This window comes from Sebastes umbrosus, chromosome 12 (assembly GCF_015220745.1).
Source record: "Sebastes umbrosus isolate fSebUmb1 chromosome 12, fSebUmb1.pri, whole genome shotgun sequence".
In the NCBI taxonomy this organism is placed as follows: Eukaryota; Metazoa; Chordata; class Actinopteri; order Perciformes; family Sebastidae; genus Sebastes; species Sebastes umbrosus.
In genome coordinates this window covers 32023196-32045965 of record NC_051280.1, presented here as the reverse complement: position 1 = coordinate 32045965, position 22770 = coordinate 32023196, and the positions used below count along the sequence as shown (strand labels likewise).

Genomic DNA, 22770 nt, shown 5'->3' with positions numbered 1-22770 from the left:
TTTTACTATTAGACGGACTATTAAGGGCTTTGGATTAGACCTAAATAAACACGAGCGACCAGTGCCTCTGCGGAAACTCCTGTGGTGATTAGGCAACAAAACTTAGTTAGGTTTAGGAAAAGATCTCGGTTTGGGTTATAATAACTACAGAAGTGGCTTTACGTCTATATGAATCTATACGATCAGTACAAATTACAGTGCAGTACTTGTTGTAAGCAGCTAGGAACAGTGTATGAGCCTGATTTGATGGACTGAGAGAATATGTCATACACATTTAAAATCACTTCAACAATCACGCTCGTCTTGTAATAACTTTCTGGTTTTCATGGATGTTTTTTGAGGATACAAACTTGTTTTCTTGGTGCTGCTTTCTGCTCGTCTGCCTGGGAACATATTTTAGTTTTAGCTAAACTGTGAAGCTACGCAGCCTCAATGCTACATTAGCATTCCATATATAGCTGAACAGGGAATTTAGACTGGAATCTGCAGAGGAGACGAGTGAGGCTACCAGTCGACAGCACAGCTGGTTACAATCACAGCAGCTAAAGACTGCACACACACACACACACACACACACACACACACAGTCTCTCTCAGGAATCTCTGTACCCCGACACCGTCCCTCTCTCATACAAACACTCTGACATGCTCTCATTTTTCTATCACACGCTGTTCTTTATTCGTCTGCCCCCCCACACATCAATATTTTCTCTCAACTCCCCCTCATCCCTACACACACACACACACACACACAGACACACACACACACACACACACACACACACACACACACACACACACACACACACACATACCCCTCTCTCTCTTCCCAGCAGGGGGTCTTTCAAATCAAGACCTTTTCATTCCTACCGATACATAGGAATATAAATACTGTATGTAGTTAGTTATATTAGTACGGCTAATGGCAGGACATTCCTTACCTGGGTAACATGTCTCAATTTACAGCACTAAAGGCCTTTACTCACCAAAATAATTATTATCAACTCGCACGTCAATATATTTTTTTTCGAACTGCTGTTTTACGCTGCGAGAAATCAATGTTATTTCTTTTCTGTTTCGTTTATTGGTGTCGCCCCCGGTGTGTAAAGGCCTTAAGGCTGCGTTCAGACCCACTTTAGCTCTGCGTGAAAAATGCAGCCTGCTCACTGTTTTGATTTGAGCCGATAGACTGAGTAACTTTAGTTGCCTAAACTTAACCAAACTATAACCAAAGAGGTGTCAGATCATAAAACACTCACATATGAGTCATTTTGGAGCAGTTCTGTGTGGTTTTGTTTTAGGAGGCGCTCACACATGACCCGTTGTTGTGGTTCACATGAGGTCTCGTTGGACCGAGAGAGCTCAGATTAGCAGAGATGGTTGGAAGGTTTGTGTTTCTCCAGGCTTCACACGGGTAAATCGAGGGCAAACCACTCAATCACGCTCAGTGTTCTTCCTCTTTTCCAGCTCCCATCGAATACTTTGCCAACTCGGTCAAGAATCAGTCTTGTGACTCGTCTCTCGGCTTATTTTGAATAAGTCACCGTGTCCGCTGCCGGCCCGCTGACACACGGCAACAGCCGAGCTGCTGCTCCACTTTCACACACACTCCCGGCTCAGAGCTGAGAGGTGTAACGTACGGCAGCAGAAGAACCAGATTACAGTCGGTGAAACCTGCTAAATCGCCTCATTTGAGCCTTTGCTTTTGTCAGAATACCTTCGAGCAAAGACCTGCATCTACAGGCATGATAACAGTGATAGATGGTTTGGTATTGGCCCAAATTCATTTCCCAATATTTGAAAAAAAAAAAAACAGATGATGCAGTGTTTTCTGCAGGCAGTCATTTAAAGTCATAGTTAGATTACATGTCCGTTTTTTCCCCACAGATATCCGGTACTATCTGTACATAAACAACCACACACACACATTCCTTTAGACACACTGAAACACTAACCCACTTTACTCCTTATTGAAAGCAGAGCGTGTGCATGTGTGGAAGATCCATTTACATTTCAGAGATTTCAGCCGAAGCGCTCGTCGTCGTCCAGCTTCGGAGTCCTGATTAGTTTCAGATGTGGAGAAGAAACGGCCCTCCAGCCAACGGAGCGTCACGCTTCCACAGAAAAACTCTCCTGATGTCATTTCCTTTGGGCTGTGTGTACAAATACTCTGTGCTTATACCTCACTTCCTGTGAGACCAGATTTAGACCATACTGTCCCGCTGGTTTCATTTACATTTTTTAGTTAGAAATATGTTGAACATGTGAGTGAAGTAGTGGAATGAGACACAGAGTGTGGTTTTAAGTGTTTAGCACCATTTTTAGCATTTTTTTGGTTTACTAATTACGGTTAGTTTTGGCAGAAGTTATTCACCCGTCTGTTATTTGTTAAATGATCTTGCTAATAACAGAAAAACAGATTTGTCTGGAATCTGGTGGACGCAGTTTTTTTTTTGGCTCAGATCATTAAATTATGGTTGCAAGATCTGAGAGTTTTACAGCTGTGGTCGTTAGGCTGTGTTGGACCTGAAGGTTGCTCTGATAGACTGTACTATATATAAGAAGTGGACGTAGTTGCCATGGCGTCACACATTGGTTTGTGAACTGACGTTTTGAAGCCTTGAGTTCAGCTTTTTGGCCGTCGCCATTTTGTTTTTTTTTGCAACCAGAAGTGACTCAAAAGGGGGTGGAGCTAAGTGCAACCAAACACTGACTCAAACATTTTTAGGCAACTGAAATGCTTCAATTAACTTTCATGAAGTGAAAACACACTGTAAAAGGGTTAAAGTTGTAAGACGAAAACACGGACACTAAGGATGTTAATAATTAACCGTTTAACCGACATTAAGCATTTTAACCGATTAACGCTAACGGTAACACACTGTTTGTCGGACACTCGCTAAAGTTGCGTTGCGCAGACACACAACTGACAACCTGCTAAACTAAACTAAATGTGCGGTGGAGACTTTTACTGGGAAAGTGGCTGCATGTCCGCGACACTACACGCAGCATCGTAGCTGCTAAGTTAACGCTCCCGGACGGTGAACTGTTGTCTGTTGTGCTCCTACACTGCAGCTGGCGCACAGCTGCATGCGAGGGCACACATCTTGACGGTTAACGGTTAATAATCAGTTAACAAGGGTCTGTTATCGGTTAAGAAAAATTTTCAAAATTAGCCTCCCTAACGGACAACTCCCAGAAAACCAGACAACACCGTGGTAGCGACCTGTCAATCACAGGGTAGCCCCGCCCTAAAGCATCCCCTGCTTTATGGTCTATCTGACTCTAAATGGGACCATAATTTACTAAATGAACATCATGCTGTATGGAGAAGACTTGAAACTAGAGATTGAGACCATAAACTCATGTTTACAATGTTTACTGAGGTAATAAATCAAGTGAGAAGTAGGCTCATTTTCTCATAGACTTCTATACAATCAGACTTCTTTTAGAAACCAGAGGAGTCGCCCCCTGCTGGCTGTTAGAGAGAATGCAGGTCTAAGACACTTTGGCAGCCTTGGCTTCACTTTTCAGAACCAGAGGTAACCCACTGGTTTCTACCAGGCGCTTTTTAAATGAGGCTCCCACATTGACAGTTGTTTGAAGTTTGTGGGTGATTATCAATCTTGAATTGTCCTTTTGTGTAATTTGCTTTCAGAGATGTGGGCAGCGATCTGTAAACAAGCTAACTTTCTTAAACATAAAACACAGTTTTGGGGCTTTATAGTATAAAACAATGCACACAAAAACTAAACATGATCTGCTTGCCTCTTACTTTTGGCACCATATAACATCATCGGCTCTGCAGCATCAGATCCTGATCCAGCATAATTTTTCTCATCTGTCAGAGAGCTCCTCCAGTCAGGAAATTAAAAATGAATTTTTAATATATTTATTTTTTTCCCTTCTAGAATCAAAACCTTCCACAATTGATTGTACTGTACGTTTAGCAGGTTTCACGTCTCCAGGTTACCTGTCAAAACTGCCGCTGCATCATTTTAAAACTATCCGAGCATCGCTGAGAGAATAAACTCTCCTGAACAAGCCGACTTTTGCAGATGTGGGCTTTTCCGTCCGTCAACAGCGACATTAAACATGAACTGTGGGATCAGGAACGCTTTAATCGCCAAGTATAACAAATGCAGGAATTTGTCTCAGTGACACGGTAACTCTGCGACGGCTGCACGTCCCCCCCCTCCTCTCCACTCTCTTACATTTCCTGCCGTCAGTCAGGCAGGTTGCACGGCGCTTTGGCTCTGATCCTCCAGCAGCTTTTTTTTTTCTCTCTCTCCATCTGGTCTTCATTTCCCTCTCGGTGCATTTATCTGGCTCTGTCTCTGAGAGATCTTGTGTTTTTGGACACCGGTCCGACTGCCTGCATGCCTCCCTCTGTTCTACAGTTCCTCCGTCAGCACCGACTGACGCCTTTCTGTAAACGTCTCCTCAGCTTCAGTTACCGCGATCTGTCCGAGAGAGAGAAAGGTTCACTTCAGGGCAATTTGACCGGTGACACATCTCGGCCATTTATCAGTGGGAGTTATCCGTTGAATGTAAGATATGTGATGTCAAATAGTAAAGTGAAACTCAACTTTCAAGCCGGTCATTGTTGTGTCTTGCATCGCCCTGAAGGGGTTTATTTCACAACAATGACCCGCTAGCTGTTCATTATCCCACTTATTACACAGCTACTTACTTAAAGGGACTGATTGTAACTTCTTACACGTATAAATGATTGCGGGTCGGTGTCCCATGTGCACTTGCGTGTGGCTACGCTATTCAGATTCAGACTCCAACACAAACTACACGGAAGCACCAAAACCGCAAAGTTCTATCTAGTGAAGCCCGTCTGTTAAACAGTGTCAACTCTTCCTGCTTCAGCCTCCCGACCACGGTCGGAGGACGCGGGGGAGACCGTAGCTTTGGTCTCCAGGGCCGGAGTCTCTGCTGTACTCTGCTCCTCTGCTTGCCTTCCCTCACACACTGCGCTCGTTCTCACTCGCTCTCTCGCTCCACTCTCACGTGCATGCTGCTCACTCCACACTGCAGAAGAGTTAGTTTAGCTCTGAGAATATCTAGTGAATGTTCAGTGGACGTTTGTGCAGAAATAACTGCTGCAGCTCCTCCAGACCAACAGAGGTTTCCCGTGTCTTGTGAAGTGACGGGGCTCCGCAGAGAGAAACGTTATCGTCTCCGACCAAAACTCCGGTGTCTCCCCTGTTCCCTCCGGCCGCGGTCGGGAGGCTGAGGCAGGAAAAGCCAACACTAGGATCAGCATTGATTCATGGAGAGACCTTGGTCTGGTCAGCTAACATTACTGCCAAGCAGCTGAAATATAGAGTGATATTGTGCTTTAAGCTGACGTGTGTCTCCTCACTGTGTTGAGCGATGCTCCTTCATGTCTATGTAGAGCGAGTCCCTTTAAGAGGCTCACTGTTCATTATCCCTTACTTAATTTATATATTAAATAAATTAACAAACGTAGACATTTTAAGCCAAACTATCCAAGTAGTTCAGTTACGTTTTTAGTTTTGTTTCAATTTACAACGTTAACCATGTGTTTGAAACCATTTAATACTGCGACCATAATCTAGAAAAAAAAAATACTTTTCCCTCGAAACATAATCGCAGTTTAGTTGTATGGGAACGCAATTTTGTAGGAGACAGGGTTACCTCTCTAGAGCCGGTGTTTGGTTTGTCCATTCTGGGCTACCGTAGAACACATGGCGGCCGGCTCCGTGAAGAGGACCCGCTCCCTACGCAGATATAAACTGCTCATTCTAAGCCAACGGAAACACAACAAATCTTATTTTCAGGTGATTATAAACTAAAGAAAACATACTTATTAGTATTATATTCCATTTCTGCCGATAGATCCTCCTAAATGCTAAAACCTGGGCCTCTCCAGCCACCACAGTGTTGGAATGATGTCAAACTGACTGTCCTAAATACCACAGGATAAGTACCTCAAACAAACAATGTAAATGTGGGTATCACGTTCCTTGCGTCACCTCTGTGGTATGACTCTGAGACGCAGCGTATTTGACACCACTCATGGAGGACGAGGGGCCGCGGCTAATCACATCAGCCAATAGGGGGGTGGTGAGGGGGACGGGGGGGTTCTGATGAGAGTCACAGCCAATTAGCTCCCAGCCAGGGTGCTGCCGTGGAAACTGTTACCAGGACGGAGCAACAGGGGGGATCTAATTGAGTCCAAATGGTTGTAATTCATGGAGTTAAGGGGAGGCGTGACTTTACCCAAATTTTTTTTACTCTTAGCGACGCTCACCGTCTCGTATGAACTTTAACCCCCTCCAGACCGCTGCTGAAGGAACTGTGACTTTTATTTTGCGTAAATAGTATTTCACTTATAACTACATTTTTAATTTGAGAAATATCCAAAAGGGGAAAATAAATGAAACAAAATAGAAAAAAAATAAATAAACACTTAAATAAACACCTTGATCCACATCTCAACTGTCACAATGTGTAAACGTCTGAGTCACAGGGTGACTTCTCGGTCGACTGCCCCGGATACTATAATAGGCATAGAGGAGGTTGTGTTGCTCTGGCTCTTCCTATTTGGCGTGGAGAGGAGGTTGTGTTGCTCTGGCTCGACCTATCTGGCGTGGAGAGGAGGTTGTGTTGCTCTGGTTCTATCTATCTGGCGTGCGTGCAGAATTACCCCGTTCAGCAGTCACAAGGTGTGAAAGAGTCGCAGGCTGCTTCTCGGTCGACTTCCCCCGGATACTGTAAACAACATAACTCAAGTAAAAATCCCCAAACATTACGTGACACTATATAAGCGTCTGCAAAGGCGTTTACATGGCGGGCTGAGTGATGCACGAGATCAGTCCGACCATAAACTGTTTACACTGCCGGCAGGAAGACGGTTACACTTCTGCTTTCATGCCTATAAACTGAATCCTTCACCTGAGCAGGGAGCTGCCTCGCTGAGTTTAGAGATAACACGCATGCTGATTTATGATCCACTGTACATTACTATAACAACATCCCCTCACTCACCTCTTTTCTCTACGCCCACTTTGCACAGGCGGGATCGTCCGGAGCCATGCATTTGTCATGTAAATACTGTCACCTCAACTGCCATTCAAATGTATTTGCATCCAGGCTGAATGTAGGTCAGTCAGTCAGTAGGCCGTTTACATGGCGAGGGGAGATTAGTGCGTAGTAGGGGGGTTAACGAGGGCAGGTGACAAAGACGTTTGTACAGGAGGGGAGTCGGTAACTCCAAATAGACGTCTATCTTTGTCTGCAAAACTTTCTTTGACCTCATCTTACCGTTTTAAAGTGACTGTGAAGCAGCAGTTAAGGAGTATACTGCTGCTGTAATGTGATATGTTTAACCAGGATGTTTAATCAGGATGTAACACGGGGAGGGACGGCTCAAACTGGTTCTTGGTGGTTTGGTGGTTTTAAAGGCATTTTTTGTTAACTTTTTTTTTAAACATGGTGTTCTGTGATGTCAAGTACAACATAAACAATCCATATGACAAAAAAAAAAATAATATAATGTGAACATAAACTGGGGAAAAAAAGTTCATAAACTTGTGTTTGGTGGATTATTTCTCTGTTGTTACAGTGCTAATGGTCATTGTATTTTACCTCATTGGAAAGCCTGTTTATTTACCTTCACAATGATGACCAACTTGTAAGGATCATGCATGTGTGTAACCAGAGGTTTGATGGTTTCTTATATTTCTAATGTTAAAGCTGAATGAGCTTCATAACTATCCGTCTCTGGTAAATATAACTGTAGTCAGTCAGATCAGAAGTTCCCTTTAAAGGGCCCATATCATGCTCACTTTCAGGTTCATGCTTTTATTTTGTGTTTCTACTAGAACATGTTTACATGCTGTAATGTTCAAAAAAACTTTTATTTCCCTCATACTCTCTGTCTGAATATACCTGTATTTACCCTCTCTCTGAAATGCTCCGTTTTAGTGCATTTCAACGGAATTGCGTTGCAAGCAAAAGCTTGGGTTCATGTTTACTTCCTGTCAGCTGATGTCATTCACATACACTAGAACAGGAAATAAACTGGGACCCATTTAGAATATTTATGTTTAAAACCGTGTAATGGTCTAAATATTGTAGATTTGTGACATCACAAATGGACAGAAATCCTGACGGCTTGTTTCAAACGCTTTCTGAATATGGGCTGTGTGTATTTTTTCCGTATATTGAGTGTTTTGATAGTTTAACAGTATTTATATAGCACTTAAACCTGCTTTACAATATGGGACCTTTAAGTATTTCCATTCAGCTACGACCTACTCAGCACGGCCAGGCTGATTTTTATAGCTGCTATTCTTTTCATGCCCCATACGTACGTCGGCATGCCCATTAAGCTAATTATCGTTATTATGGGCTGTAATTTGAGTTCTCCACTTCAGAGCGCTGAACACGGTTTCACCTCAGGCGTGGCAGACGGTGTTAGAAAGATCCATTTACGTGTTTTTCTTCTTCAAACTACACACTATTTTCTGACTGACTTCTGTAATGAGGAAAAGGAGTCTGTTTTTAATTCATCTGCTTGTTTTAGCAACACTTTGAAGCTCCGCTCTGATATATTAAACCTGAGTAGCACTTTTACTAACAGGTAATAAAGCAATAATAAATAGCTACTGAAGAAGTCAGAAAGTTGTGGAATACAGAAGACGGACAGAAGACGGACGGCCATGTTTGCTTTCAGATGTCGTCTGGTGTTTTTACGGTCAGTGAGGAGATGAACAGGATTAGAGAGACGGGAGACGGAGACGCTCTGCAGACCTAAATGTCCTTTGCTCTCCGTCTCTTTCTTCTAAATGCATAACATCACCTCCTCCAGGCAACAGCCACTCACGTCCTAATGTGTGCTTTTGGGAACACTCTGCTGCTGTAATGACATTTTCACTTTTCAATCCAAGATGCACAGATCAAAACGTTCTCATCTTCACCCAGAGAACCCGTTTTCATTCACACATCTTGAGGTCAGAGGTCAAGGGACAGTTCCAAACTGTGGATCAGCTTTACTCTTCCTATGTTTGTTTTTATTTTAAACCAGTGGTCAGCAACCTGCGTCTCTTTAACTCCTCTCCAGTGGCTCCGTGTGGATTTATAAAAATGGAAATGAATAACTGTTTTTTGTTTACATTTTCATTTTTATTTTTCATTGTTGTAGGTCTATGGTACGACGGTACAATGGAGATTTGGGGCCACATTGAGGGGAAAAAAATAAATCTGAGATTACGAGAATAAAAACAGAAGTTTACATGAAAAAGTCATAATATTATAAAGTAATAATTTGCTGTGTTATTTTCTTTTTTTCTCGTAAAGTTATGACTTTATTCTTGTAATATTCTGACTTTATTCTGTAAATCTCAGATGTTTTTTCCCTCGATGTGGCCCTAATACTCCGTAGTACATTGTCTGTTTGGCCCTCACTGCATTAGACTGATATACTATATACTTAGACTATAAGCTGTGTTATCTTCATCACAATGATCAAATGTTTTGCGGCTCCAAACTGATTATTATTATTTTTTTGCCTAAAATGGCTCTTTTGGTAGTAAAGGTTTCCGAACAGGAACAGCCAATTTAAGAGTAGCTTTTTTTGGAATGTAATCATGGAAACTTCTCTCAGCCTGTTTACTGCTCCTCTTAGCATTGAGCGGTTTTGACAGCATCACTGTTTTTGTTGCTCAAAAAGCAGCTTAATGCCTCTCTAACCTTTCCCACCGCTCAAAGCTTCACCACTGACGATGATGATGAGCATTTCTGACAGCATCACCTCTTTTTTTCTGCACAACCTGAGTGACTCCGAGAGTCCAGATGACGCTGCCGTAACCTCTTTTACGACTCCTCGTACCTACCGAGGCCGGTAGTAGAAAACATCCAGTTGTTTTCTCACAGATACATGCTGATGTGCTGCCCCTTTTTTTCCAAGCCTTGCCTATTTATCCATTAGTCACCGCCACCGCCGCAGCAGTGAAGCTGCTGCCAACACGTATTCTGGCTTCACAAGCTTCTATTTCAGCAGTTTTGGTTTGTTTTTGCTTTGAACTTTGAAATATGAAGCTGGTTTTGGAAAATGTGCAGTTTGAGGAGGAGGGAGGGGGGGAGGGGTGAAAAGAAGAGCTTAAAGGTCAAATGTGTTGAATGTTGTGTTGCTGAGTACAACTGGTGAAGGAGGTTTTGTGTGTGTTACCGAGGTCACGTGTTTTGTTTGTTGTCGTTCGCCTTCCAGGAAACTTAATAAGAGTTTTATGTCGGATAAATTGGATTACGTGCAGCCTTTGGCCCATCTGTGCTTCCACCTGAGCACTGACAGGCAGCAGAGATATATCGCTCTGATCGGGGATTACTACGTAGAGGTCCAGATCTGAGTAATTGTCATCAGATGGGTTTTCAGAAACGGATGTTCTGCAACTGTTGGTGCTGTAAAATACAGGTTTTCATTTTTAATTCAGTCAGTATTCCCCTCAGTCTGTTAAAGAAAGATACAACCATCTTCGCTTTATAATCTTCTCTCCAGATACACTCTTCAAAGTAGAAGAGCCTCGAGGAACCTTTTGGGGTTCCTCACCATTGCCACTGTGGAGGAAGACTTTTCAATTCAAAAAGGTTCCTCAAAGAACCCCTCAGAAAGGTTCCTTAAAGGAACCGCTTTGCATTTGAATTGAATTGAACCAATTTTTATCATTCAAATAATAAATAATAATAAAACATTACCATGTTCAATGTAACATTACGTTGGGAATGGTTCAGTGGAACTAACGTTAAGCTAACGTTAGATCAGTAACGTTACGGTTGCTGAGGGACTCGGGTTGGTCTAACGTTTGGGTTGCAATGAATGCACAAACTCTTAACTCGCCAACACTGGACTGTGCTATTTGCACCTATATGCAAACATTTGGCGTAAAATTGGCCACTTTCTATGCAAATTAGCTTCATTACAGTCCAATTCACGAAACAGTCCAATTCACAAAGGTCAACACTAACAGCCGCACACAGTTACAGTCTAATTATTAGCGTCTCCAGAGAGTTGGCGGGAACTGAAGCACATTTATTAGGAGTGTCACGTCCAGACTTTCCAGTGATCGTGGCAGTATTGAATGATATTTTGTCTTTTCTCTCTGCCATTGTTCTGCCAAAAGAGGCAACATTTATACTTTGCCACAAAGATAATTGCAATCAGACGCAAAACAAAAGGCCAAATTGCACTCAGCTGCAAAACTTTATGGGCGTGTTTACACTGTAATGTCTTTAAAGCTGTGAAATCTTTTGTGAATTGGACTTTCAGACGGGGCAGATAGCGGTCGCAAGTGATGCACAGTTCATGGTGCTATCAGCCGCCACTGCTTGCAGTACATTTTGGTTTCAGAAAGACACACTAGCCATGCTACAAAGCTTCAAACAACACTGATACACCTGATTCACATCATTGCATTGGTGAAGATGTACTGTACGTACCTCCTTCTCATACACGTTTATATTTCTAACGCACCGTCTCTGCTGCTCCACAGACGTACATCGGTTCCATCCTGGCGGCGGTGAACCCTTACCAACTGCTCACCGGCCTGTACGACCGGCCGGCCGTGGAAATGTACAGCCGACACCACCTCGGTGAAATCTCCCCGCACATCTTCGCTGTCGCCAACGAGTGCTACCGCTCACTGTGGAAGAGGCTGCAGAACCAGTGTGTCCTGATCAGGTAGGTGATCTTCACTGGATCTTCCTATTTTAATTGGTTCTTTTTTTTTATTGATTTAAAGCTGCTGCAATATATTTATGGCCACTAGGGGGCAGAAAGAACTCCAGAACAAGCTGACGGACACAGAAATCTAATAAGATGTTGGCTGAGAATCATGAAAATGTTTCTTTCTTTCCACAACTTTTGCTGACCAACCAACAGCGAATGCCCAGTCAGGATATCCGCACCTTTCTTGTCAGAGTTTATACCGAGCCGTCTAATCGGCCGCTTGAATAAACTGCTCTGGTCTTAAGCTCGTTTAATCGCTCTCTCCCCATCAGTCTGCCAAACACTTTGATCAAGTTTCAAATCCCCGGGGCAGTTTGGCTGCAGCTCTGAGGATCTGAGCGCCACACTTACACTCTGTTACTATCTCCGTCCTCGCTGTCCGCTGCTTTCCTTCCTCACATCCTTCCTCTCTTTGACTTTAAGCTGGACGACTTTCACATCCTCCGCACGTCGCTCCATTGTTTCGTCGAACAGACGAAGACGTTCTCTTTCCCCCCCGACTTCAAAAAGCCACAGTTATTTTTACATTTCAGAAATGATAATATTTGTTCCCCCCGATTTAGCGGACAGCGGATACAGGAGACATCACAGCGTCTGACTCTGTGGGAACTGTTGTGCTTGTGGTCATCGAGGTATCCTGAATACGTGGCCAGTGGATTTTTTTCAGTCCTGTGGGGATGTCAAAATAGTCACAGAGTTAAGAGAGTTATACGAGAACAAAATAAATCTAATAAAAGATTTTAAATGAATTTAAATCTGTGAACCTCACTGTGTGGAACTGGGTGGGATCAGGGACTAAGACTTATAAGTTGTTGCAGCAATCTTTGGGGTTGATACCATTTGTTACACAGATTTGGTGCTAAATTTAACCATTTTTTACCACTGGAGAATTCATAAAAATGATCAATAATCCCTCCAGAATACCACATGAAGACACCAAGACCTTGAGGAACACCGTAGAAAAAGCCATGCTGTGATTTGGGATCAAAAACTTTTGACATTTTGAGATTTCTGCAAGAATTGCATTTTTTCAGCGATTGGATGGTGAGCACTTCTGTTGTGGAAACTGCTCAGAAACTCATCCATTCCCATCCCAATCCATCCTACAATGGATGCCTCAGGTTTTTCTAGTTTCATATGATATCTGTAGCTTCACTCTAGCCCTAAAACTGAACCTCCTAGAGCCTCTGAAGGACAGTAAAGTCAGTCGGTCTCAGGGGGTTAAAAGATTCAAGCTCAAATATGTCAGCGATCACGGAGATCTTGTGAAACTCAGATGTAAAGCAGAATAAGGTGAAACCAGTCGAGCGGTGGCGAGTCGCAGCCCTGCAGTGTTGCAGTTCTCTGACAATTAACTGGCATTAGTTTACAGCCCCGTTTGGCCCGGTTTCATTGGCATTGTGGGTAATGAGACACACATGTCCCCCTTTTTAAACGTAAGCTGGTTTGAGTTTGTGAAGAAAGTGAAAAAGGCGGCTTTGCTTTCATTGTGAGAATTCATTATGAGAGCTCTTTAGTTTACTTCCATCAGCGTTGCTTTGATTTGATTTGCGTCTCTGCAGCCTGAAGCATCGACTGATCAACATGAGCAGCTTTAAAAACAAGAGAAAACATCCCTGCATCACTCTCAGGTCACTGTCAGCTCTCTTTGACGTGAACACACCAGCTGAACAGAATGATGTATTGCTATTGAAATGTGGGAAGAGCAGCAGCTCCGTGTGTGCAGCCTCACCTCATATGTCGTCCTCTGGTCTGAGTTGCCTTCGTGCTTCTGTTCGGGACACAGAAACTCTTTTGTCTGGCAGGATGTTGGTCGTGGGAAGAATATGCAGCGGGGCGCACACGGCGAGGCGTAAACACAAACATGTTGTCGTATGGTCGTCGGGGAAGGCCCTGAGCTCCACAACGCTGCCATTCTGTTCACAGAGACGTGTCGCTGATGTAGATCTGCTTCATCCGATTCCTGCTCTGCTGCAACAAGCAGATGTCCCTGGAGGATTCAGTCTCTTTCTGCTTTTCAAAAAACATATTTTGCATTTTCCTCTTGAGCTATTTTTCAAACTATGGCGCAGACTTTTCAACGACTTCTGAGAATCTGTAACTTCAAGTCAAAGAAAAGCAGTTTGGTTGCATAGTTTTTCCATGACAGCAGCAGCAGCAGCAGCAACAGATGAAGCCGTGCAGGCCAGACAGGACCAACCACAGACCACAGCCGTGACCTTTAACTGTTGCCTCAGCTAAAACACGAGCTGCCTGTGTGTTAGAATAGAGTAAATGACACGCTGAGCCTCCCAAGACACACACTCCTCTTCTAAATCAGATGATGTGCATCTCTGAGAACATTTTGAGGTTGAAACGTTTCATCTTTTAACTGGATTGTGAAAGTCAAACAGGACGGTCTGGGACAGTGATACTCAACTTACGGCTCATGGGCTAAATCTGGCCCCCCGGACCCCCGAGAGTTTAACATTGGTTTATTAACGGGCCCCTGGCCTGCTGTCATTTTGCAGAAGTGGCCCCCAGGCAAAGCAAGTTGAGTGTCCCTGGTTTGGGCTGTGGGTCTTTTGCCGGTTTTATGCTTGACCAATCTGCGAGTGTCCGCACGGCCGAAGTGACCTCACACCATCAGGTACGCCCCTTCGCGTGAGTTCCGAGCGGCAGGTTTTCGTCTGTCCGTGTACATCCAGCCCAGGCTCACGGCAAAGCGTGTAATAGACCCGCCTGCCCACCGGGAGAAAGCGTGTCAGTGTCCCGTTTGTGTCCCCGAGGCTGGCTGATGGATTTGATACTTGGTGCCGGAAGGTGATCCGGTCTCAGGCTCCAGTTCTCTTTATATCCGACCACCTCATCATCATGTGATGGCCACGTGATGAAAACTGTTTATTATCAAACTTCAGTGAATTGATTTTGTGATTTAGTGGTTGCATGTTAAGTTTCTTAAAACTTTAGAAAGTCCGATTTTGTGTTGGATTTTTGGAGTAAAAGCAGAAGCTGGAGCTCCGTCTGATCCGTCTCCCTCTCTCCCTCTGTGGGTGATGGATGTGTGAGGCTGTGAATAATCGCTGGGCGGAGCAGTGACACTCAGTTTTAGTGTTTTTTTCCGGAGGGCTGCTGCCCGTCTGTGTGGGCCGACTGCTGAGTGAACGTCAGGCAGGATGGAGGCTGCTCAGGGTTCACGGTGCTCTGCTGGGAGGCAACATGCAACCCTGATCAAAGGTTATTTTTAAATCATCTTACAACTACTGTGGTTCAATACAGCTTACTACGTCTTTGTTTTTTATTGATTTCACTGGAAAATATGATGAGAAAAGAAACGTCCCTCTGCAGTCAAACTGGTTCTGTAGTTTATTGCAAGACAAACCTGTTAACCACAGTTACAGTAAACAATGTCCTCTTTGAGGTAATGAGGTGAGCAGCAACAAGTATCAATATTAGGGATTTCAATCGATTAAAACATTTAATCACGATTTAATTGCACATTTTTTACCTGTTCAAAATGTACCTTAAAGGGAGATTTGTCAATTATTTAATACTCTTATCAACATGGGAGTGGGCAAATATGCTGCTTTATGGCAAATGTATGTATATATTTATTATTGGAAATTAATTAACAACACAAAACAATGACAGATATTGTCCAGAAACCCTCACAGGTACTGCATTTAGCATAAAACAATATGCTCAAATCATAACATGGCAAACTGCAGCAAAAGGGGAGACTCGTGGTTACCCATTGAACCCATTAACATTCACATATCTGGAGGTCAGAGGTCAACGGACCCCTTTGAAAATGGCCACGACCGTTTTTCCTCGCCAAAATTTAGCGTAAGTTTGGACGAGCTAGTATGACATGGTTGGCACCGATGGATTCTTTAGGTTTTCTAGTTTCATATGATACCAGTATCTTCAGTCTAGCTTTATAACTGAGCCAGATACAACATCCTAAAAATCTTAAGTTGCATTAATGTGTTAAAGAAATTGGTGGCGTTAAAACAAATTTGCGTTAATACGTTAACTTTGCCAGCCCTAATTGATATGTATTTTCACTGTGATTTGAATCTCTGTGATAGAAGTGAAACAGAATGTGTTGACGCGAGACTGAACTTTTTTAAAGGGGACATATCATGCTCATTTTCAGGTTTCTACTAGAACATGTTTACATGCTGTAATGTTCAAAAAACACATTGTTTTCCTCACACTGTCTGTCTGAATATACCTGTACTGACGCTCCGTCTGAAACGCTCCGTTTTAGCACATTGCAACAATTTAGCGTTGCTAGGCAACAGCTTGGGTCCATGTTTACTTCCTGTCAGCTGATGTTATTCACATACACTGCAACAGGAAATAAACTGGGACACATTTAGTATGTTTACGTTTAAAACTGTGTAATGGTCTAAATATTGTATATTTGTGACATCACAAATGGACAGATTGTTTCAAACGCACAGTTTCTGAATACAGGCTGTGTGTATTTCTCCATGGATTGAGTGTTTTGATACTTTCACAGTATTTATATATCACTTAAACCTGTTTTATAATATAAAAGTCATGAAAATCACTTTTTACGATATGGGACCTTTAAAAAGTTAACATTCACAAACCAACGCTTTTTTACAGCCAGGTTTTAAGCTCGTAATGTTTGTGTGTTTGATATCTAAAGTTAGATTCTGGGTGGAGGATCACTTTAACACTGAGTCACAGTCCAGCTGCCACAGTACGTGGTCTGGTTCACAATGATGACACACACATTTCCCCCCCGCTGGTCGCCCCCAAAAAACACCAAAGCCATCTCAGAGCGGACCCTCGTAAAACATGTAACATGGCAGCACCCCCACCCACACACAGAAACCATCACTTCATCTGTGTGTGTGTGTGTGTGTGTGTGTGTGTGTGTGTGTGTGTGAGGAGCTATAAATTGCAAGCTGGCACATCCAGGCGAGGCAGGAAGCTTTCTCGTCAGATTTAGGGGATTGTGGGTAATCAGATCCAGGCAGAGGGAGGCGAATGAAACAGGAGCTGGTGTAGAAGAAGAAGAGGAGGAGGAGGAGGAAGAAGAAACCAGCTCTAACACGAGGCATCTGCTCATTAATGCTCATGAATGCCACTTTGCCTTTCCATTGATGCGGATACCTGCCTGCGTACAGCCACATGATTTTAATGGACCCCCCCCCCCCCGTTGGGTTTTTGCTGCAGATTTCAGCAAGATTTTGTTCTAAACCGCCAACGAAGAAACTCCTGGAAAACCTCCAGACCTTCATTGCTGCACGCAGCAGATGCCACCATGGCAGGTTTCCTTCTGGATAATAAAGCAATAAAACAGAGATTCAGACACAATCTGCATGTTTTTATGACCTAATACGCTGCGTTTGGTCTGAGGCTGTTTCTCCTGGTTTGGGCCTCGATTACACTGCTGTATTTTAGACAACAGTGCTTTCCCAACTTTGTGTCAACAGTTTGTGTTTGTGCCTTCCCTCTTTCAACATGGCAGTGTCCCCTGTGACATAAAGCCAGCTCCATAAGAAATGGTTTTCCCAGTTTTGGTGTGGAAGAACTTGACTGGTCTGCACTGACCTCAACCCCATCCAACACCTTTGGGATGAACTGGAACGCCGACTGCGAGCCAGGGCTGATGATCAACATCAGTGTTGGACCTCAGTGACACTCTTGAGTCCTACTGGGAGTGAATCCCTGCAGCAGGTTGAACCATAGACTGTATAAAGCACGGACGTAGTCTCCGTAATGTCAAACAGGTTTCTGAAGAGTCGCTGCGAAGCTCAAAGTGGGCGGCTCCGGCTGTGGCCATCTTGGCAGTGACGACACATCCTAACTCCCGACTAATCAAAAAAATGGGCAAAGAGTTGGATCGTCGGTGGAGCTGAGGCGGGCCGGGTGACGCGGCAGAGCAGCACCCACCTGTCACACTAACTTTAAGCTTTAATATAATCTAAACAGAGGAGTTATATAAAAATTCACCCACCGTACAGTTGTCATGAACAAAGATATTAGCTTCAGAGACCAAAACCAGCAACAAAACAACACATATCTATCTGGCATGGAGAGGAGGTCGTGTTGCTCTGGCTCTACCTATCTGGCGTGGAGAAGAGGTCGTGTTGCTCTGGCTCTACCTATCTGGCGTGGAGAAGAGGTCGTGTTGCTCTGGCTCTACCTATCTGGCGTGGAGAAGAGGTCGTGTTGCTCTGGCTCTACCTATCTGGCGTGGAGAAGAGGTCGTGTTGCTCTGGCTCTATCTATCTGGCGTGGAGAAGAGGTCGTGTTGCTCTGGCACTACCTATCTGGCCTGGAGAGGAGGTTGTGTTGCTCTGGCTCTACCTATCTGGCGTAGAAAGGAGGTTGTGTTGCTCTGGCTCTACCTATCTGGTGTAGAAAGGAGGTTGTGTTGCTCTGGCTCTACCTATCTGGTGTAGAAAGGAGGTTGTGTTGCTCTGGCTCTACCTATCTGGCGTGGAGAGGAGGTTGTGTACGCTGGTCACATAGGGGTCCACATACCTTTGTCATGTAGAGCACCGTATGTCCACAACATTGTTTGTGTCTTTATCTTTATTTATCTTCCCAACAAGCTAGTATGACATGGTTGGTACCAATGGATTCCTTAGTTTTTCTAGTTTCATGTGATGCCAGTATATTCCCAATACCTTGAAAACTGAGCCTGTTACAACCTCCGAAAGACAGACTAGTGGCCGGGCCCACTGGATTCTCAGTATCACAGAAACATTTTGGTTTGTACCAAAAAAAAGTTTTGAGGTTTGATACTCAGCCCTAGTTTAATAAAACAAAACACAAATCTCATAGTGACTTGATTTAAGATGCTGCTACTTGTTTCTAGAATATATCTGAAGGTCAAAGAGCATCATAAAACACTGGGAGACTTTCTCATTTACACTAATTAAGATTTCAGGGTTGATATTGTTTTGACTGGTTGCCCGTTGTGTCCAAAACAGCCCAGATTTGATTAAACGATGAAGCTCCGAGGGTGTTATCCTGCACGGCCGACAGCCCCCCCGACCCAGCGGTTCGTCCCTGACCTCCTGACCCCCAGAGGTGGGCGCGAGGTCAAACTCAAGGATCTCCAGCCTCGTTAATTACTCAGGCATCCGGGGTCACCAAAGCCCCGCAGCCGAGCTCTGCGAAAACATACCTGAGAGGGTTTTCTCTGGGGATTTGGCAGGCTTTATCTGCGTCGTCTGCGTCAGTGAGTCAGATTAATAATTTGACTGTGACCGAAGGAAAGGAATGCATCACCAGCGAAAGAGGAAAGCACGATGGGAAGGAAACTAACCATGTTTGTTTTAGGTGTAACGTGAGGCGAGGAGTTATTTAAAGCTGAGCTTTTCTTGGTTTGTCGGTATTTGTCTTTTATTGCTATAATTTAGAGGCATTCATGAGTAAGTGAATCTCAGTCCCTCAAAGTAAAACAGTTTGGTGTTTTCTTTGTTCATGAGGTCACATTGGATTCTTGTGGTTTGTTGGACTGAACACTTGAAATGATCGAAAAAAAATATGCTAATTTATTTCTGCAAGTAAGAAGATTTGTGTCATGAGTGGAAGCGTTGGACAGGTGTAAAGTTCTACCTGTTGTTGACTCAGTTCATCCAGTAGTTGTTGAGATGTTTGTCCCTGAATCCAAGTGTTGCACCGACAGACCCACATCTCCAAAGCCAGTCTGCTAGCATGCTAATATTTTAATTTTAAGTGGCCGACTAATTGACTTGTTAACCTTTAATATTTCTGGCAGACTAGCTCAACGCCTGCAGAGCAGCCTGGCAGACTTCAGACCTGCATTCCAGTCCATTTTAACAAGTCATTTAATCTTAATCTTTAAATTTGCTTTAAACAAGCAGGTAGCTTGATGAGATCATGTCCTTTATATTTTGCAGTGAAATAGTAAACAGATTAGATGACGTGTTGACAGTGTTTCACTTTTTGTCTCAGTTTCTCTTCCTTGCTCAGAAACTCTTTCACTCTCTAATGCCTTTTTTCCCACTAAAATTAGCGCGTACTGTATGTACAGATCTTTAAAACCATCTCCTCCAAGACTCCTTTCCCCAATGCGAGTATGCCGTGCCGTTGCACTTGCCTTGGACTCTCAAACCAGAGTTGGTGATTGTTGGAACAGTGGAAAGACTAACAAAGATGGTATTTATGAGTTTTCTCTTCAAGTCTGAAGTGTGTTTCAATGATCATCGAGGCAAAATGACTGTTTCTGTCAATGGAGTCTGGTGGCTTTGAGGAGAGCATGTTAATTGTATGCTTTGTACGTTAAAGCTTCAGTAGGCAGTATATTTTTGTCTACAATAACCTTTCAGCATATTGTAATTCAAGTCTTGTGAGAGACTTCTGCTCCTCTTCATGTCTCTGTTTTCAGGCTTTAAAGAAATCTAGCCCGTGACGGGAGATTTTGACCAATCACAGGTCATTTCAGAGAGAGAGAGAGAGCGTTCCTATTGGCTGTGCTGCGGCTGGTGGGCGGTGCTTGGTATTTCTTCAACTGGTCTCAACATGCTGCCGGGTCTCATTTTACAGCTAAACACTACACTACAAGATGTTTCTAAAAACATTTGAGGAGAGGAATAGGCATTACAGTAACAGAATATTGATTCATACTCCATTTGGTCGGAGTTTGCGAGTGATTGACAGCTGGATATAGTGGGACATAGTGACCGTTTTTATAAAAATAACTTTTTTTAAATCATATTTGCTCCATTTCTACCCACCGCAGCTTTAATAAACTGCAATAATTATCAAAATCCCTGCTGATTATATCACATAGCATCGTATCGGAGAAGGAGTGAATATTAGTGAGTCCACCTAGGTGTTAAATGTTTCCTGAATGGAGCTGGAGCCGATAAATACCAGCCACCACTGCAGAGTCATTTGTCCCGGGAATGAATGCTGATTGTAACCTTCCCCATTGAAAGCAAAAGCCAGATGTTAGTGGGTGTTAGTGGGTTTTTGTTGTCCAGTGGGAAAGGGGCTCAGCAGAGTCTGCGGCTCTGCTCCTCGGTACAAAAGGCCTGGGTGAGGTCCAGAGTTGTGGGGGCAGTTTGTCCAACAGTCGAAGACTCCCTCCTTCCTGCCTGTGCGGGGGGTTTTACCGTGGGTGGCAACAGCATGTTGGAGAGCCAGGGATTAGCACAAAGGCAGGGTGCTGTTTAGTTGTCTGTCCTAGTTTGGATAAGTTGGCCTGCTGCCAGAGGTCTTTTAAATGAGTTACATTTAGCAGGCCCTTTCACATTTGGCCATCACTATAGTCTGAGCTATTTAAATGAGTTACACACACCGAGCCCTTTAAAGTTAAGATCCAATTTCTTTAAGAAAGGAGAGAGCCACTGGTGAGATCTGTAGCTGTGCTGCTTCTCTTCAGCTGTAATGAAGAAGACCCCCCCAAAACAGAAAGATTTGAGTCTTATACAACTGTTATTTCCTACTTAAAAACCTAGAAAAGTTGTAGTTTTGTTGCCTAAACTTAAAGAATTTGTAGTTTTGTTAACTAAACTTAAAGAAGTTGTAGTTTTTGTTGCCTAAACTTAAAGAAGTTGTAGTTTTTGTTGCCTAAACTTAAAGAATTTGTAGTTTTGTTGACTAAACTTAAAGAAGTTGTAGTTTTTGTTGCCTAAACTTAAAGAAGTTGTAGTTTTGTTGCCTAAACTTAAAGAATTTGTAGTTTTGTTGACTAAACTTAAAGAAGTTGTAGTTTTTGTTGCCTAAACTTAAAGAAGTTGTAGTTTTGTTGCCTAAACTTAAAGAATTTGTAGTTTTGTTGACTAAACTTAAAGAAGTTGTAGTTTTGTTGCCTAAGCTTAAAGAATTTGTAGTTTTGTTGACTAAACTTAAAGAAGTTGTAGTTTTGTTGCCTAAACTTAAAGAATTTGTAGTTTTGTTGCCTAAACTTAAAGAAGTTGTAGTTTTGTTGCCTAAACTCAAAGAATTTGTAGTTTTGTTGCCTACACCTAAAGAAGTTGTCTACAAACAGTATTTGAGAACAGCCTGCATATAAATAAAAAAATACTGGTATTAGAAAATCAGTATTTATAAGAAAAAGTTAAATTAAAGTTTTATTTTGCTTTATTTTGCTTGTCTTTCGTTGGTTGTGTTATTACAGTTGCACAAAGACACAAACTTTAAAGCTGCATTAATTCAGTTTCGTCCACTAGGGGGCAGAAAATTGCTGTGTTTCTTTATGACACAAAACAGACATGTTTTGTTGAAGGCTGATAGTGAAAGGATTGAAAGGTGGAAAAAAAACTCAAGATATTTCTCTTTTTCATGGAGGGGAAGGAAAGAAAACAACAGAAATGTGGTCTCAGTGTAGAGAAACAAAAGCAACAACCGTTCCACTGGTGTGAGGTGAAATCAACCAATCATTTCCTCCATGTTCTCCGTTGTTGATGGTAATTCTTCTTCAAATCTCTTCTTCAAAAGATAATGACATGTTGATGTTTTAAACATGCTACAAACAGCCGCTTTAAAGGAAAGCTAGTGACCCGAACCTCATCTCTGACTTGATGTTCCCATGTGGAGCGTCTAAACCGCAGCCCGTCCTGTCATAACATCTGTCCACATGTGCAGCGTGGTCACGTCTCAAGCTATAGCCAGACACCCTGAGAGTTTACGTTATCTCCAGTCCTGTTTTCTGTCCATCAGGAATGTGCCACTGACTCCGGGGATGTGGCTGATCATGCTACGCGGCTGATGCATGACATTCAAGTTCAACTTTATTTATATAGCACGGCTAAAGCAAGCAGCGCTGCACGGAGTGCTGTCCAAAAGACAAATGATGAGGTTAATTAGTTTTGGCTGTACTGTATGAGTCCGTTCCTTACCTCTCAGATGCAGTTTACATTAAGTTTTCAGTACAAATTACACACATATCAATTTTAAACCTGACAAGGCTCATTTCTGGTTGCACGCTCTATAAAACGGACATAAAATTCAATACAGTTTGAAGGCATCAGTTGAGTGCAAACTCCTGCAACACTGAACATACATAT

General features: G+C 43.1%; 1 protein-coding gene across 2 annotated transcripts in view; it reads left to right on the top strand.

The window, feature by feature from the left end:
- The window catches only part of myo10 (myosin X), a 134243-nt gene that overhangs the window by 57401 nt on the left and 54072 nt on the right, over positions 1–22770 (top strand). For both annotated transcript variants that reach the window (XM_037787266.1, XM_037787267.1), the window contains exon 4: positions 11526–11713. In XM_037787266.1, the coding sequence (XP_037643194.1) occupies positions 11526–11713 (188 nt within the window). The remainder of the gene's footprint in view (positions 1–11525; positions 11714–22770) is intronic.